We start from the raw sequence: 15,735 nt of genomic DNA on the forward strand, positions 1-15,735 counted from the left end.
TGTCTGTTAGATGCTGGGTGAAATAAAAGTAAACCTGGATTTAAAAGGAAATGAAATAATTCCGTGAGGACTTGTAAATAGAAAAGGATCATCTGTGAATATTGGAAGCTGCCATGTCATAGACAGTTGTACACTCAGTCACTAGTATGGGAGCATTAATGATTTAAAATATTTTTTTATAAATTGGAAGCATCAGACTGCTGTCAAAAGCCAGTAAGAGCTCATGATGGGCCATATTTGATCAGACTAAATGGTTATCTGATTGTGTTCATTTTACTTTGCTTTTGCTTTGTCAACAGCCTTTACTAAAAGTGGCACCATGTACTTGCAGCTGCTTTGTTCATACATGTTCTTCATATACCTGCTTTTGTCATACCATGGTTTATCCTATAACTGCTTCTGAACAAAACCCGTGCCTCTTAAATCTGTTTTGAGGGGCATTTACCAGGCTGTAAGCTATGATAAATCAAAGTCGTGGCTACACTATTTTCAGTCTTTTAAAAAACTGTTTGTTTTAATTTATTCAGATTGATATAGTGCCTTTTAAATTAATCTTATACCTTACCACTTTGATCTGGCTTCACTAACTTAAAGACAGAGGACAAAGGCTTATGTGCAGATGCTTCTTTCTCTTCCACTCTCCATTAGCCACTTAGAAAACCTATTTTTATATATAATAATAATTTAAAAGCTGCTCATTATGTATAACGTCTGTGTGACTATAAACCCTTAAGGTTTATAGTTCTGACAGCGTCAAGTCAAAATTATTTTAAAGCAACCAGTGTGAATGGAAGGCTGAGCTCATGCCTCGGGCTGGGTCAGAAGCTTTCAATAGTTTCTGTTTTGCAAAGGTCTGCTTGCTTTCCCTCTGTGTGCAAGCCCATCAAATAGATTTTTTGAAGACTGAGCAAGAAGACTAGCATTTTTGCAGGTAAAGCAAAACTGTGAGATCTGGCATTCACTTATCTGGTATATTTAGGAAGGTGTAAAATTGCAGTTCTGGCTTCACTGTAGTAGATGGCAGCTTTGTTGCTGACTTTGGTGGAGCCAAGATGACATCATTATGCTTTAAGTGTTGTTCTAATGTGAAAAACATCGTAAACTTGTTGCAGATTTCTTTCCTCTGTATCAAGCTTGCTTAACTGAAAAGTTTAAAAAGGCTTTTCTGTTTATTCTCAAAAATCAGTGCATGAATGTGCAAAGCAGACTTCATGTTTTCGATTTGTGTATTGTCAGTAGGAAAATCACACTTATGGGCCAAGTTTAGGCACGAAGTAAAACTGTGTGAGATTGCTTATATACAGTGAAAGTCAGAAGCAGTTCATGGTTTTGAATATTGTAAATTATAGCAAATGTGCAAGGGTTTACATTTGTTTCTCCTTGAGGACATAAAGGAACAAGCAGTGTGCCAGATAGTGGAGTTTTCTCAGTATTACAAGCCTGCAAAACTGAATATAAAAATATATATATTTTTAATTAAAAAAAAAACCCAAGACATTTGTTACCAACCAACTCATAAGTTCACGTGACCTTTAAAATATTTCCGTTTTCTGTGTTTTCATCTCTGTTTGTAATAATACTAAATAGATATGTGAAATCTGTTCTAAATATTAGGTATTTTTTCAAACTGCATTTATAGTAGTGTATTCTGTGATTCTTTAAGAATTAATCTTGACGTCTGAAGGTGCATGCTGTTGATGTGGATATGGTGAATGCTGGTAGAAATACTTTGCTAGGATAGTCCGTATGGATTTACCTCCCAGAGTTGAGAGACCACGTGCAATGTGAAGTTCAAAGATGATTTTGCAGTCACCTGAACACAAAAAGATGCTATCTTGCTTTTATTGTTTTCATATAGATGTCTTCTCTTTATTTACTACTATATTAATGCATTTTAATCAGCTTGTCGGTTTCAACGTGATGTTTTCTAAGAAGGTTTGGTAATGAAAAGAATAAGAAGGTGGACGAAAGAATTAATAATATGAAGAAAAAGCTGAGTAGTTGGCTAAGCTGAAAGGGGGACATCAGAAACATCTATAATGGAAGAAGGACAAATTAATCTGAAGTACTAAAATTTTTATTTTAGCATTTTAACCCAGCTTTCAGTATTAGGGGGGAGATAGAAATCAGAGATTTCTATTTTTACAGCATGTTTAAAAAATGTAGCAAAATAAAATGAGGGCCAAAGACCTGGGCTCATTGTTACGAGATGAAGAGATAGGGAATTTAGGAGGGTGATGAAGGAAAGATTTTTGGGAGTAGCTCTTCTGTTGGAGGTTGCCAGGGCAGAGGCTTGCAGGGTCATCAGTTCCTGCTCCAAACTGCCTTTGCTTCCCCACTGGTGTCCTGTGGTGGAAACTGAGCACAGGGAAGGCTTTCACTCACCTGCTTTACTCCCTTGGTTATGACTGAGGCACAGGTGTGCTGCAGCCAGTGTAGTACGTAAATGCTTTGGCTGCTTCATAATTTCAAGGCTACTTAAATTCCTCAGCATGCTGAAATGCATAGATATGGTTAGATATTAATGAAAATTAATATGATAGCCGAGGCAAAATTTATACTGAATTAATAAATACAGCAAATATTTTTCCTTGTATTCTTCATTTTTCTCCGTCTCCATCTGCCAGAGGCATTAAATGGCTTCTAGGCTAGCATCAATTTGAAAGATTTGGGAAAGTTTGAGACATATGGCTAGCTTTAATTGCAATCTGATTTAATTTTAAAAAATATAACTTACTGGTGTTGGAAAGGGTATTTATTTTGGTATCAACATATTTATGGTGACTTGGAAAATTCGTTCGAAGTGAAATGAAATTTCTCTAAACTGTTCTGTTTTGTGTTAATATTTTATATTATGCTAGACTGATTCACCAGTGTGGAATTAGAAAATGTGTGTAAGTATATTTACTGATGGTAAACTCTTCAAAACTGTTACAGTTTTTGGACACAAGTTTACATTCAAATGGTCTGGCAGCCGAAACAGCTTTTACCCCCCTTGTTTTTTTTGGTGAGCAGTGTAGTTTTGTAGTAGCCTATAGTGTTTCTAACCAGAGGCTCCGTTACATATGGCTCTGTTTGTTGGACCAAAAGCTGTAGTTACACCAGTTATTGACAGTTTAGTGATGCCAGGTGTCCTTTTGCTGAGAGCAGACTGCCGTGCTGTCCTGCTCAAATGTAGCTCTGCCAGCATCCAGCTTAGCCAGCAGAGCCTACATATTGTGTGCATTTGGTGTCAGATGGAAGGTTCTGTGGCTTCTCAGCCCCATATCACATCAAGTCTTGGCTGATTTAAAGAGCTAAACCTGTTAATCGGAAGGCAGTTTATTACTGGTAATGAGAAGCTTCCCTGCGAACTGTTAGTTCCCTGTTGTGAAATCCAGGGGTTCAAAAATTATTTTCCTTTTTTAATAACACATTGGTTTAGAAAAAAACCACAACAATACACAAAAAACACCTCAAAGCAACATATTAGTCTTATAGATAAACCATGAAATAATTTAATTATTTCAAATAGTTTACTTTCCTAAAATTACTTTCAAGATAGGTGATCATCTAATCATGAGATCATCTAATTCCAAACCCCCTGCTGTGAGCATGAATATCTGTCACTAGACCAGGTTGCTTAGAGCCCCATCCAGCCTGGCCTTGGATGCTGCCAGGGTTGGAACAGCTGCAGCTTCTGGAAACAGCCTGTTCCAGTGCCTCACCAATCTCACCACAAAGAATGCCTTCCGTATACTAGCCTAAATTTCCCCTCTTTCAGTTTGAACCCATTACTCCTTGTCTTATCACTGCAGTTCCTTACAAAGAGTTCCTCTTTAGCCTTCCTTGTAGGCCCCCTTTAGATATTGGAAATTTGCTATGAGGTCTTTGTGCACACTTCTCCAGGCTGAACAGCCCCTACGTTCTGTCTGTCAATGCTCTTTAAATCTGTGTATATTCCTATATTTTTCTATAAACTTTTATACCAGGTGTATGTGGCTGTATATTTATGACTGATGTAATGGCATAATTTGCTTTTAGTGCTAATTTATAAATTAGAAGGTCCTGCAGTGAATCACAAGTCTGAAATAATAACTGACTTGATTTCAGGCATCAGTACTGCCTAGAATTGTAGGACCTTTTCTACTCTCATGACACGTATATCCTGTATCAGATACATGATTAGCATGTACCTAGACCATGAGAGGTTAAGATACATGGTAATCAAATGGTGTTTCCATTACTCTTCGACCCAACTGAGTTGAAAAGAGTCTTGATTTCTATTGTTAGAAGTCTTTATTCAGACCCTTAATGAGATACTGTGTCCTCCTTTCACAGATGTAAAATGCTATATTTAGTATTCCTTGCTGCCCTCCCCACTGCCAGGTCTCTTATAACCTCACAAACTGTGGCTGAAGAGTTAAACATGGCCAGTGTGCCCAGTGCCTTCCTAGTGCTGGAATGAGTTCTTTCCTGACTGCCTGCCAGGTACTTGCTATTGCCTTCTCTAGGGCTGGTGAAGATCTAGATAGAAATACTAAAGACTTGCCAAGGTGATGTCTATGGAAAGGACCAGTCAATTAGTCAAGGTTATTCAAGGTGCCATAGTATGCAAGCTTCATTGGAGAAGCCAGGATGGTTGTTTTTTTTAAAGGAATATCAAATTTTTGTATGAATTTTCCACAAGCTGCTTGTTAATTTGTCCTTGATGGGTCACTTTAAATCAGTTTTATGTGTGTGTTATTCTTGCAGATAATAGGTGAGCTTTTGAATACTCATAAGAGTACGTTTTATGAACTTTGAAAATATCCATGTTGACACAGTGTCTAGTAACTACATTTTTAAGGGGTTTGGATTTTGAAACAGCTTTGATGAGCCGTACAAGCAAGAACTTTGCAGCAACAGTCTTGCCCTGTATGGATGCAAATAGGGATCAACTCTTTAACTTGCATCAGAACGTTAACGGTATGTGGTATGTTAAATCTGAAATACACATGTTGAGACAAATCCTAAAAGACCAATAACTGTTTCAAACAACTGCGTATTCTTTAGCTCCAGGAGCCAAGTTCCAAAACTGAAGACTTTTCCATTTTGAAGGAAATAATATTTTTAAAAGTGATGGGTTTAAATGATTGCTTGTTCAACATTTTCTGTCATAACATTGTTTTAAGGTGGGCTAACAAATTTGCTGGAGCTTGGAGGAATAAAAATTAGGTACAACTTTTAAGTTAAAATAGTATTGTCCTTATGAATATGCAGTCTTGTTCTTTGAGGATACAGCAAAATTCTTTTTTTCATTAGAAAAAATATACAACATTGGTATTTCTATTGCTCTGCCATCTGTAAGGATTCCAGCATTTTACTTTTTTTGTGAATTAGCAAATAAATCAAAACAGATATTTTTCCCAAGATGCTGATTACTTGCATGTCGTGATCATCTAGTTACTCAGTGCTCTGTAACTTTGAAAATTAATTTTTTTTCATAGAAACAGTAAGCTGCAAAATTTTAAAAAAGTTGCTTACTGGAATGAGTTAATCCATCTTGCTCTGCAAAGAAAAATTATTAGTCTTTAACTTTTTGTAATGTCAGCAAGCTCATATATTCAGTGGAATTACTTAAGAGAGCGTAAAAAAGAATTATTTGTAGCACATAAATTTAAGTACGTAGTGGTCTTTTTACAGCTGGAGTCTGATAGGACAGTGCAGTGTGTCCATCCTAATACACAGACAAACTGCATACATTTTTATTTGAACCTGTGCATAAATACTAATCTCAGATTTCAGAGTGAAATAATTTTCAGTATTTGATGTTAGTGACTGATTTTGTTATTCACCAGCAAGGATGTCAGTATAAATGTTTCTACTGCAATGCTGTTTGCTTGCCTGTAAGGCAAATGTCTGAGCCTTCGTAGAACTGTAAAGTGCAGTTCAAATGTGAAAAATGTCAGCTTGTTATAAATGGCAGCAAATGGTGCTGATTATTTTACCTTTGACAAAGTGGAAAATTTAAAGGTTGGTTTGTCCCGTTTTATTAATACAATAAATTTTTACAGTGTTGTTCTGGGCCTTTAGGTATATGTTCTTTAGTGTTTATTATCCCTCAGTTGTTGTAAAAATTCTAGATTCGAAGTCTGGCATCATTGTTCAGAATGCTAATTCAGGAAATTAATTAGCATATGAAAGCAAAGGCACATCTATGTTTCCATTTCTTTCCTTACGCTAACCAAAACAAAGTTGGTGTTTTCTTGTAATATGCAAGAGTGATGGAACGCAGAGACCATATTTTTTATCATTTAGCACTAGTTTATAGCTTCCACAGACTTGTCCTAATAATGAAGCTATGAAGGATATGACAAGAATGGTGATATTAAATTTCTCTAGACTAACAGTAAATTTTTCCATTCTGATGTCAAGAATGTAGAGCATCTGGAATCTGCAGTGTGAGTGGTTCAGTACGGGAAAAGTTTCATCAATTGCTTAGCCATTTATTCTCCTCCTAGGAACAAGCAGTCTTCTATAGAATATAACACTACAAAGGAAGCAATTTTCTAAAACTGGAAAAATCTTTTATGTCCTGTTGTTTCTGATTTAAAAGGTTTCCATTGCTTCTTACTCTTAAATTGGATTGCACGTGCAAATCTAGCGTACACGTTTTTAAATTCTACATTTTGGTCTTCAGATCAAATAAAACTAAGTTGTATTACTTAAGTTTAGAAAAAACTGAAGATGCTCGGAAGACAGGAACTGCTTAAATGTGTTGAAAGAAAAAGTTGAAATTTATCTTTTACCCTGTTAAGCAGGGACAGTGCTGAGTTTTCAAACATAGCTGGATTTCCCCTTGAAATTACCGGAGTTTTTCCGGTAATTTTTGTAATGCTACAAGCCTTATTCTGCAGCCATTTTGTCTTATTTGTTCTTGCAACGAGTCCGAAAACTTCAGAGTAGTTTCTCTATACATGACAGACTGTTTTAAATTTTAGTTTTAGATTGTGTATATGGGTTTAGATTATATATATGTGTGTAGCTTATATGGAATATTTCTGTAGGTAAGGCTATCCAGTCAATGGATTTTAATTCCCTATGTCACTGTTCTTGAATGAACTAAATTCTACGAAAAATTTATTGTTTGTCCAGTGTTAATTTATTGCTTTTAAATTTCTTTATTCTTGAATAAGGTAATCAGATTTGATAGACTCTATAAGTACCTTCAAACAGCCTCCTCCTCCTTCCACTCTTACAACAATTTTATTATTATATTCCTATGGGCAATGCTTGTCTCCTTTTAGTAGGACTTTCATGCCATAGGGTTTTACTAAGTTCATGGAAGTGTTAGATACTGTACCTCATTTATATTGCATGAATATAAATAGCAGCATGCTGGTATCTAAAATAGGAGCTTCCTCATTTATCTAGAACTGACTCCTGCTACTGCCACTTGATTATGTGACCTTGTTTAACATGGCAAGGTGCCCTTTTTCCTCCTGTTCCACTAATTTGGGAATGTTCAGGTGTGATTACACTGTGATGGGGTTTGGGGTTCTTTTCCCCCCCAGAGCTATAGGAATGACCAGACTTACTTTCCCTCTTAAAATTGCATAATCATCTTGCATCTCCATGTTTAATTGCATTGTTAGGCTTTTTTTATGTATGCTTAGGTCTTCTGGGACCTTTGAATAAATGATCTACTTTTAAAAACCAAAATAAAGAAGTTTTTCGTGTGTAGGTCATGTTTACTTTACTGAATTTTGACACCTGAAATATTTTGATACTAGTAAATTCCAGTGGGTGCATGATTCCTTTTAAATACAAATGCTGGTTAAACTTAAGCAAACTAGACTAAAAAAAAAAAAACAAGAGCCTAAGTAGAATAACAACAGTGTATAATAAAAGCAATTTTTAATTTATTTTATTTTTTTTGCAAGACACTCCACAGAGTGCTGCCAACATCAGGCATTAAAAAACAACAGGATTTATTTTTTAAAAAAACAACTTCTTGATACAGTTTTTTAAAAGCTCTAGGTTATGTTTATTTACATTGTGGGCACCATTCAAAAAAATGTGAGTTCTGTGCATGTCATGTGACTCAAGAAGGTGGGACTTCAAGAAAAACATCAAAATTGAGACCAAGAGCACAATCAAGGCCTGGCAGGCAGTGGTAGCTTTCAGCTCAGAGGTGCTGATACACCTCATTCCAGGGCTTATGTGATGAATATGCATTTTTAATGTGCAAAACAATCTGTATTTTAGAGGGTATCACTGTGAATATACAAAAAGTTAAGTTTTGGTGTTAGAAGTAATCAGAAGTGTTCAGTATGGCATCACTTCAGACTACATAATTGCTACTGAAACAATTAAAAAAAATAAAAAAAAGTGGTTTTAACAGTCTGGCAGTACTAAAACCAGTGATAAACTTGCATTTTTTCCATGGCCTTTGGCTCTGACTTCTAGAACCACCTGAGATACTATTTGGAAGTTTTGGATGAGGTTTGAAGTTGACCTGAAGCACTCTACTATGGAATTCAAATTACTTCTATTGCTGCATGGCAGCACCCCTGTGAGATCTTACAGGGCTGCAGGGATTTGAGCTGCTGCCCTTCACGTGTAGGAAAGACACATGTGACAATTTGTCGGATTTGGTAATTAAAATTAGGCTAACATGTAGCTGCCAATGTGGTGGTGACAACTTCATTACCAGTAACTTGGCAAATTATTTTGTTGCTGTCCATATTACAAAAGCACTTTCCTTTATATGCCATTTTCTAGTAAAGTCACATGCCAGCCACAATTTTCACTGTTTCTTCACAATGCAATGACTAACAAAAACTCATTTCATGTAATTTAAAAACAAGTAAGAATCATGTTTTATTTAGAGATGTGTGCAGAAGATACACATACTGTATTTCTTAATATATAAAAATCAAAATGCCCATCTGAAAATTTTTGATTCTGTGGTGCTGCTGTGCACCACAGAAGGAACAAGAAAAAAGGTAAACCTTTACAGGTGCTACCACCTTCTTCTGCTATTACCTTCTGTAGCTGAATCAGGTGATCTGGAATGAAACAAATTTAACTTTAGACACGTTCTACATCTTTGTCTTCTGTTCTCCCCAGGTTAATACACTAAATCCTCCTTCTGCCTGATTTTTACTTGGCTCCTTGATTGAGTTGTTTTTTTTAATTCCTGGCTACACAGCGTTCAGTTTCAGGAGGAGTCTGAAGAGCAAGAGCGTGGTGTTCTCCAGCACGCTGCATGGCACAGTCCTCAGTTTCCACTGCTGCAGAGAAGGGCCAGATTCTCATTTCCTTCTGGCTGCAAGCTATAAACACTGGACTCTAGAGCCAAAGCAGGGAAGAACTAGAAACATGGCTATGATATTGGATAAAATCAGTCAGCACCTGTCTAACTGTCTCCACTTCCCCCGGAGAGTTGCACAGATTGGGTGCATTGCTGTTGAAGCTGTAGTAGTGCACTAGGGACATGGACACCCATTTCCCTGGAGGGGGCAATTCAGGGCTATAGAAATGAGTAAAACCTGCAGAAACTTTTGACCTGGATGTGGAAACCTTCATGTTTGTTAGCACCTGCAGGGTTCGGCAGTCCCGGAGTGCTGGCAGGCAGGGTTTTTCTCTGGGAGTTTTGTGTGTAAAACCCAAGTTTTATTATGGGCAGATTTGGTCTCCCCCTGTGTCACTAATAGTTAATCCATCAGGAAATGCAAACTTTCATTTTATTTTTCTCTAGGGATTTGATTATCAAAGCTTTGAGGAGCGAGTTACAAGGATAGAGTAATTTTATATTTGATTACATGTGCAATTTAAGCAGATCTGATGGATCAAGGAAAAGAAAGCTTACTCTGTTACATGTCTTTTATTTGAAGGAAGTGGCTGAAGTTGCTCTTTTTTTCTTTTGAATGACACACATGAATTGTTCCTAAGCAGTTATGCCATAGTGCAAGCTTACACTGAAAATTTCTATTCCATTTTCTGAAAACCTTCAGGTTATTTTGAGGTAAATAGTGGCCAAGTGTAAAGAATTTTTAAAATTTTCTAAATGAAAGAAATGAAGAAGTGTTTTCTAATTCTTAATTTTTTCTTTAATTTTCTAAAATTAAATAAAAGAAATTCTTTAATTTTCTAAATGAAAATGTTTTCATAAATTATGTAGTAAAGCTAACCATTTTTGCTAAGTTCTGAAGTTCTAATAGTCTGAGAAGTTGGAGCCACAAGTCCCATTCAGACCTCTTTTCTCTGGCTGTCAGCTCAATCACTGATTGTACCTTCTAGGCAAAGCTTTATAGTGTTTTTTTCTGCCTGCAAAGTTGCAGTGGTTTGAATTCTACCTTCTTTTGCAGTATTTCTGAAGTGGATGGATGAACAGATTTAGATAAAAGAAAAATTCTAAGAGAAATGAATGTGAACCACCAAAAAATGCTTGGAGCATAAAAAGAATGCATCTGGAAAAAGGTTTTTTTTTCCAGAATATTTTACCGAGAGGCAGTAAAAAGATGAAAATGTAAATAATCAGAACCCAAAGGTGCTGTATGTAATGTTGAAAGGGATATGTAATGCCTGGAAAGGTTGTGAAATTATGTTTACTAATAAATATTCTAAAGCAAAAGTTTTAGGGAGATAATGCGCATAATAAGAATAGGTAACCTGTAATTTACAACAATGTTCTTTTACCAGTAGAATATGTCGTAAATCTGTTCTTGTGATGAACAGCAGCACTTACCCAGACTAAAAATAATAACAGGACCGTGTATCTTGGATCCCAGGAGACTATTGGTGTTTTTGTAGACAGCAGACAGGAGAAAAAGGCATTTTGTCCTTTTTACCCCAAGTAATCCCACTGGAAAATTAAACATGTGCTATGAATTGATATCAACTCATGCCAGGTTACCTCCCTAAAGAGGACTGCTGCAAACACTGTTGCTACATTTCTTGGACAGCACTTTGATGGCCTGTGTGCACTATGGATATTTTATGCTGTACGCTACTGTGGAACAGTGTGCTACTGTCTGCCCCTCGGAGACTGCTGCTGAGGTGTGCCACAAATAACTGAGAACAGCAATTGCTTTAACCCTACAGAAAATATCAAATACCTGCAAATTAAAAATGTTACTGAAATATTTCTGTGTGCGTGTGTGTCTGGGAAAACTGTGTTGGCTTTGTTTTTAAAAGTTTAATCCTGCAAAACAGAGAAGTTGCTTTTGTATTCCTGTGGATACTTGCTGAACACGGGATTGAAAAAAATGTTAAGCAATATATTAGCAAGAAATATTTAGAGAAACCACGAACCTTTTTTTAATGGACCACCCTATCCAGTTTCTGTTCTTTTAAGGAAGTTTTTCCTATTCATGACTCATTTCACTCTTTGGCTAACATCAAGGGAAATGGAATAACGATTAAGCAAAGGAATGTATGTTTTTTTCTGGGTTTGTCCTTTTTTCAAAACCTTTATGAATTTTCTGCATAACCTTGTGTAAATATATATGGATGTAGAAGCTTGACAACTGTGACAAGGTAAAAAGTACACTGCTGATACTTTTTTCTTAGTAATTTTTTCTAAATGTTCCTTTTGGTTCTACAAGTTAATGTTACGCTGGATACTCCAGACTCCCTATTCAGTTAAAATGACATGCTCCAGGCAGCCAATTACACAGAACTGTTAAGTGAAATTAATGAGATCACCCTAGATTACACTTTGTGTTTTATTTTCATTTTATAGGTCTGTACGAGCTGCTGGCTGCATTGCCAGCCCAGCTGCAGCCACATGTGGACAGCCAGGAAGACCTGACCTTCCTCTGGGATATGTTTGGTGAAAAAAGCCTTCATTCACTGGTGAAGGTAAACCACATTTAAGTCAGATTCTCTTTGAGAAGAGCATATGGAAAAATGTTTTGAGCGCCATCTAGTAAACCAGTGACCAAACTGTTGCTCAGTGAAAACAAAACAGCCTTGTTTTAACTCTGTTTCTGTCAGGGTGGAAGTTGTTAAATAAGGTTTTACCAAAAATACATAGATGATTTCATTTAAGAGTGATGTTTTGGCAGTGTAATGCTAATGCAACAAACATATGTTGTTTGCCCTTGTTTAGAAAAAAAAAAGAGTACGGAATAGTAGCAGGAAATCTGACACTTCTTTATGGTCAACATTCAAGACCTGGAGTTTAGCTTAAATAAATAAATGTTCACAGCAAAAATTAGAAGGAATATATTTTCTGAGGTCAAGTATGGCAAGAGTTCAGTAGCCACATTAATTTAAAATAATTTCCTTTAACAAAGTCAACTGAAATTCTAGTAAGCTGTTTCTTTTATTGGCTTGTCTCCATTTAATATTGTGTTTTGCTCATAAATATGCTGGACTAAAGCACAGCCTAAAATAAATTGGATGAATACTTGAGTAAAGTATTGTGCTACAAAAAGGATCAGCAACAAGAAATCAAAGCATGACGTGGGAGTACGCAGAGCTACCCCAATAATCTTGAAATTGCGTATAGCAGAAAAATGGGACCAATCAGGTTAAAAATATTCCACTCCTTCAAAATGGTAAGTATGTCTTCAGTCCCCAGTACAGAGCTAATTCAAGCTGGAAGGAAATTCTGTGGTCTCAAATGAGTCAGTAGGTGGTAGTAACCCATGCCATGAATATATCCAGACTTGTACAGAATTTGTTACCCATGTCAATTACTGATCTAGAGGAAGCTTAAAATTGGGATTATTTTTAAGTAGGTTTGAAAGAATCACATTTTCCCATTTCTGTCAGCTATTTTACTCTGGAAAAAGATGTAATAATGTTGATACTTGGTGATACTTTTCAAAATATCTGAGAATTTACATATAAAAGTAAATATAAGCGCTTTCTGGCAGTTGACACACAAAAGCAACAAACAGTGGAACAGTGCTTGGCAGTACTTGCTTGCCTAAAGAATTTCATCAAAGCTTCTGAAGTTCCCAGACTGCTAGTGGCTTTGCTGCAGCTGTCTGTGCAGGTGGCTCAGAGGATCACTGTAAGGGGAATACCAGTCGTCTTTCTGATACAGGCTGACACTGCTGTGCATCTAAGCAAAATGTTAGGTCAGTTGCTAAATTAGTTTTCTTTCTGGTTTGGGAATTAAAGAAGCCTGGCTAGAAAATGAGTGTGGATCTGTGAAACATTGACACTTCAGCATTTGCTCTAATTTTCTACTGAGGTAAAACCTAAAACTTTTCAAACTCCTTCTCTTACTGCCTTTTGCCCCCTTGTTCCTTCCAAAAGAAGACAGCAGTAACTGGTTTACTCACTTGGAGAATGCTCTCTGTTTGGCTTTCCTAACGGCTGTCCTGGTTGCGTGCCCTGGTTACCATGTTGTTTGTTATTGCAGGGTGGATTGGACTTTCTGACTTTAACAGAAAAGAAATATGAGAAAAGGGATCAGTGAATGGTCACTTTATTTCAATTACAACAAAAAGGCAGTGAAATATTCCAACCATCTTCATTATTTGTCTTGTGCTCTGTAGGTCCAAATATTAAACATACATGTAACTGACCCTGTGGATGCTTCTTTTAATGTCCTATTAAGCCTCACACTATCTTAAAATAGATTTCATTCTTAAAATCTTGAAGCTACATCTTTAGTGTTCACTAGTTGCCCTTCTTTAATACAATATATTAATTCCATTTGAGAGACAAATTTTTTTACAAGAATTGAAACTATTGAGGGCATCCAGTCTGAGCCAGTGCATGTCACAGGCTATCAAACCTCACCTTTGACTTCTGTGGAGCTCAGGTATATAAAGCAGGGTATGAAGAGCTTTCAAAATGTTACCTAGTTCATATACCTGCCTCAAGATGGGCTTAACTGTATGTGAAACTCATGGTATTTGTTTGACCTTTAATGCATTTCTAGGATTGTTCAGTATCCTGTCAAGTTTCAGAGAAGACAGTCCATAGCTTTTGTGGAAGAGACCGTAGGAGCAGGAGAATGAACCCCATCTGCCATAGTTTTTCTCTGTTACAAAACTTCAGGAGTGCCAAATCTTTCTTTCTGCGTTCTGGTGTCTTACTTGAAAGACTGTTTTTCCTAGCAATAACTTCTTAAAGTTAACTGTACTTGCAAAGAAAAGTGCTTTTAATTCCACAGACGGAGAATGATGACACATATTTTGTAATAAAGAAAAGAATAAGAAGGGAAAAAATGTGTGCTGGCTTTGAGCCAAAGATGTTGCGGTCTTGGTATGTGGCAATTTAGGAAGAAAATGAGCATGGGTATACTACTAATTAACACTGATATTCTCTATTTTAACACAATGCTTAATAAAAATTGATACACTGATCTTCTTACTTTACTGTTTAATAATTTCATATATTATAAAAGAGCTATTTTCCTAAGTTATAAAATGGATAAAATGGTTCAAAATAATTGAAAGACTTAAGTCTAAAAGGAACTTTCTATTTTTTCTACAGATATTCTAAATTTTATGGGTATTTAATTACTCTGTTTTTTTCTTCATGGTTATATACTATAGCATATGGTTTGCTATTCTGGCTCTCTTAATATTGAAAAGAAAGAAAGAAGATTAAAAAAAAGCCCCAAACCTTGTCTTGGAGTTCACTTCATTCAGTATTTTTGGACAGAAATCTCTTTGAGAACTTGGATCAGCCTGAGCTGTTCTAAGAAGTCAGAAATGGAAAAGTTGTATTAGATCATCCAGTCCATTCCCCTGCAAATACTGGATTGTTCCCTACATTACATTCCTATTGTAGTAAGTAAAACCAGCAAACACTGATGCAACTGTTCTTGCTGTCCCTTTTCTCCACAAAGGAATCTGTTGATTAGATTTCAGTTTACAAAGTGCAGAGAAGAGGGAACCCACAACGGTTGTTGACAGTTTGGAAGAGAAAACTGGTTCTGGATAGTGTTTAAAATTTGTTTCTGCTTCCCTCAATTTGTTACTTCCTTGTCTGCTTACGTGATTCTCAAATTTTACCAAAACCCTTCAGCTCTCTCATTCCTTTTTATATAACAGAGATCCCATTAATTCCATGGAGATTTATAGAATAGAAACATGAAGGGAAGATCCTTCAGGGTAATTATGAGCACTGACGTAGCCGATACCTGAAATAGTACACATGTGCTCAGCTTGGATATTTTTTAGAAAGGATAAATAAAGATCTGCTCTAACTACTCCTTTGGATTATTTTTAGAGGAGCTGCAAGAATTTCCATGTGCATTTGCTTGCTGTTAGTGCACCAGACACGTTTTACTGTTTGTCTGTTTAGCTCCAGGATGAAGCTTCCACTCTCACTGTTGCCTTTAAACATTTCTGGTTGTGGATGTAATGCTCAAGAATTGAGTAAACTTTTCTGTTGCACAGCTACCAAAGTATTTCATAACCAATTGCAGTTTACTGATTGTTTTTGGCCAACTCAATACTGTACTTTCCGTTATGAAAAAGAACCCACAGCAAATGGTGTTGCTCTTTCTCTTGATAGGGAAGAGTTTGTACGTTCAAAAAGCTGTGAAAAAAGGCACTAGAAAAGAAAACTACTGCAAAAGTAAGGAACATTGGTGAATCAAGTCTGATTTTATTGTAACTGCATAGTCTTTTGGTAGCTGCCCCTGCAAAACTTTATTTTGTGCTAATTTTCTTAGTTTCACCTGGATAGGATTTGACTTGAAGTTCTAAGAAAGTGTCTTTTCTATGTGCTAGAGTTTGACCATGTATATTTCTAAGAACATATAAAAAATAAACTGGTCAAGTATATCCTGGT

At 36.2% G+C, this 15,735-nt stretch overlaps 1 protein-coding gene across 4 annotated transcripts in view; it reads left to right on the forward strand.

The window, feature by feature from the left end:
- The window catches only part of MPP7 (MAGUK p55 scaffold protein 7), a 154,538-nt gene that overhangs the window by 48,559 nt on the left and 90,244 nt on the right, over positions 1-15,735 (forward strand). For all 4 annotated transcript variants that reach the window (XM_085050447.1, XM_085050450.1, XM_085050448.1 and 1 more), the window contains one exon: positions 11,711-11,829. In XM_085050447.1, coding sequence (XP_084906573.1) covers positions 11,711-11,829 — 119 coding nt within the window. The remainder of the gene's footprint in view (positions 1-11,710; positions 11,830-15,735) is intronic.

Source organism: Lichenostomus cassidix, chromosome 2, assembly GCF_008360975.1.
Source record: "Lichenostomus cassidix isolate B80296 chromosome 2, HeHo_3.0, whole genome shotgun sequence".
NCBI classification, from domain to species: Eukaryota; Metazoa; Chordata; class Aves; order Passeriformes; family Meliphagidae; genus Lichenostomus; species Lichenostomus cassidix.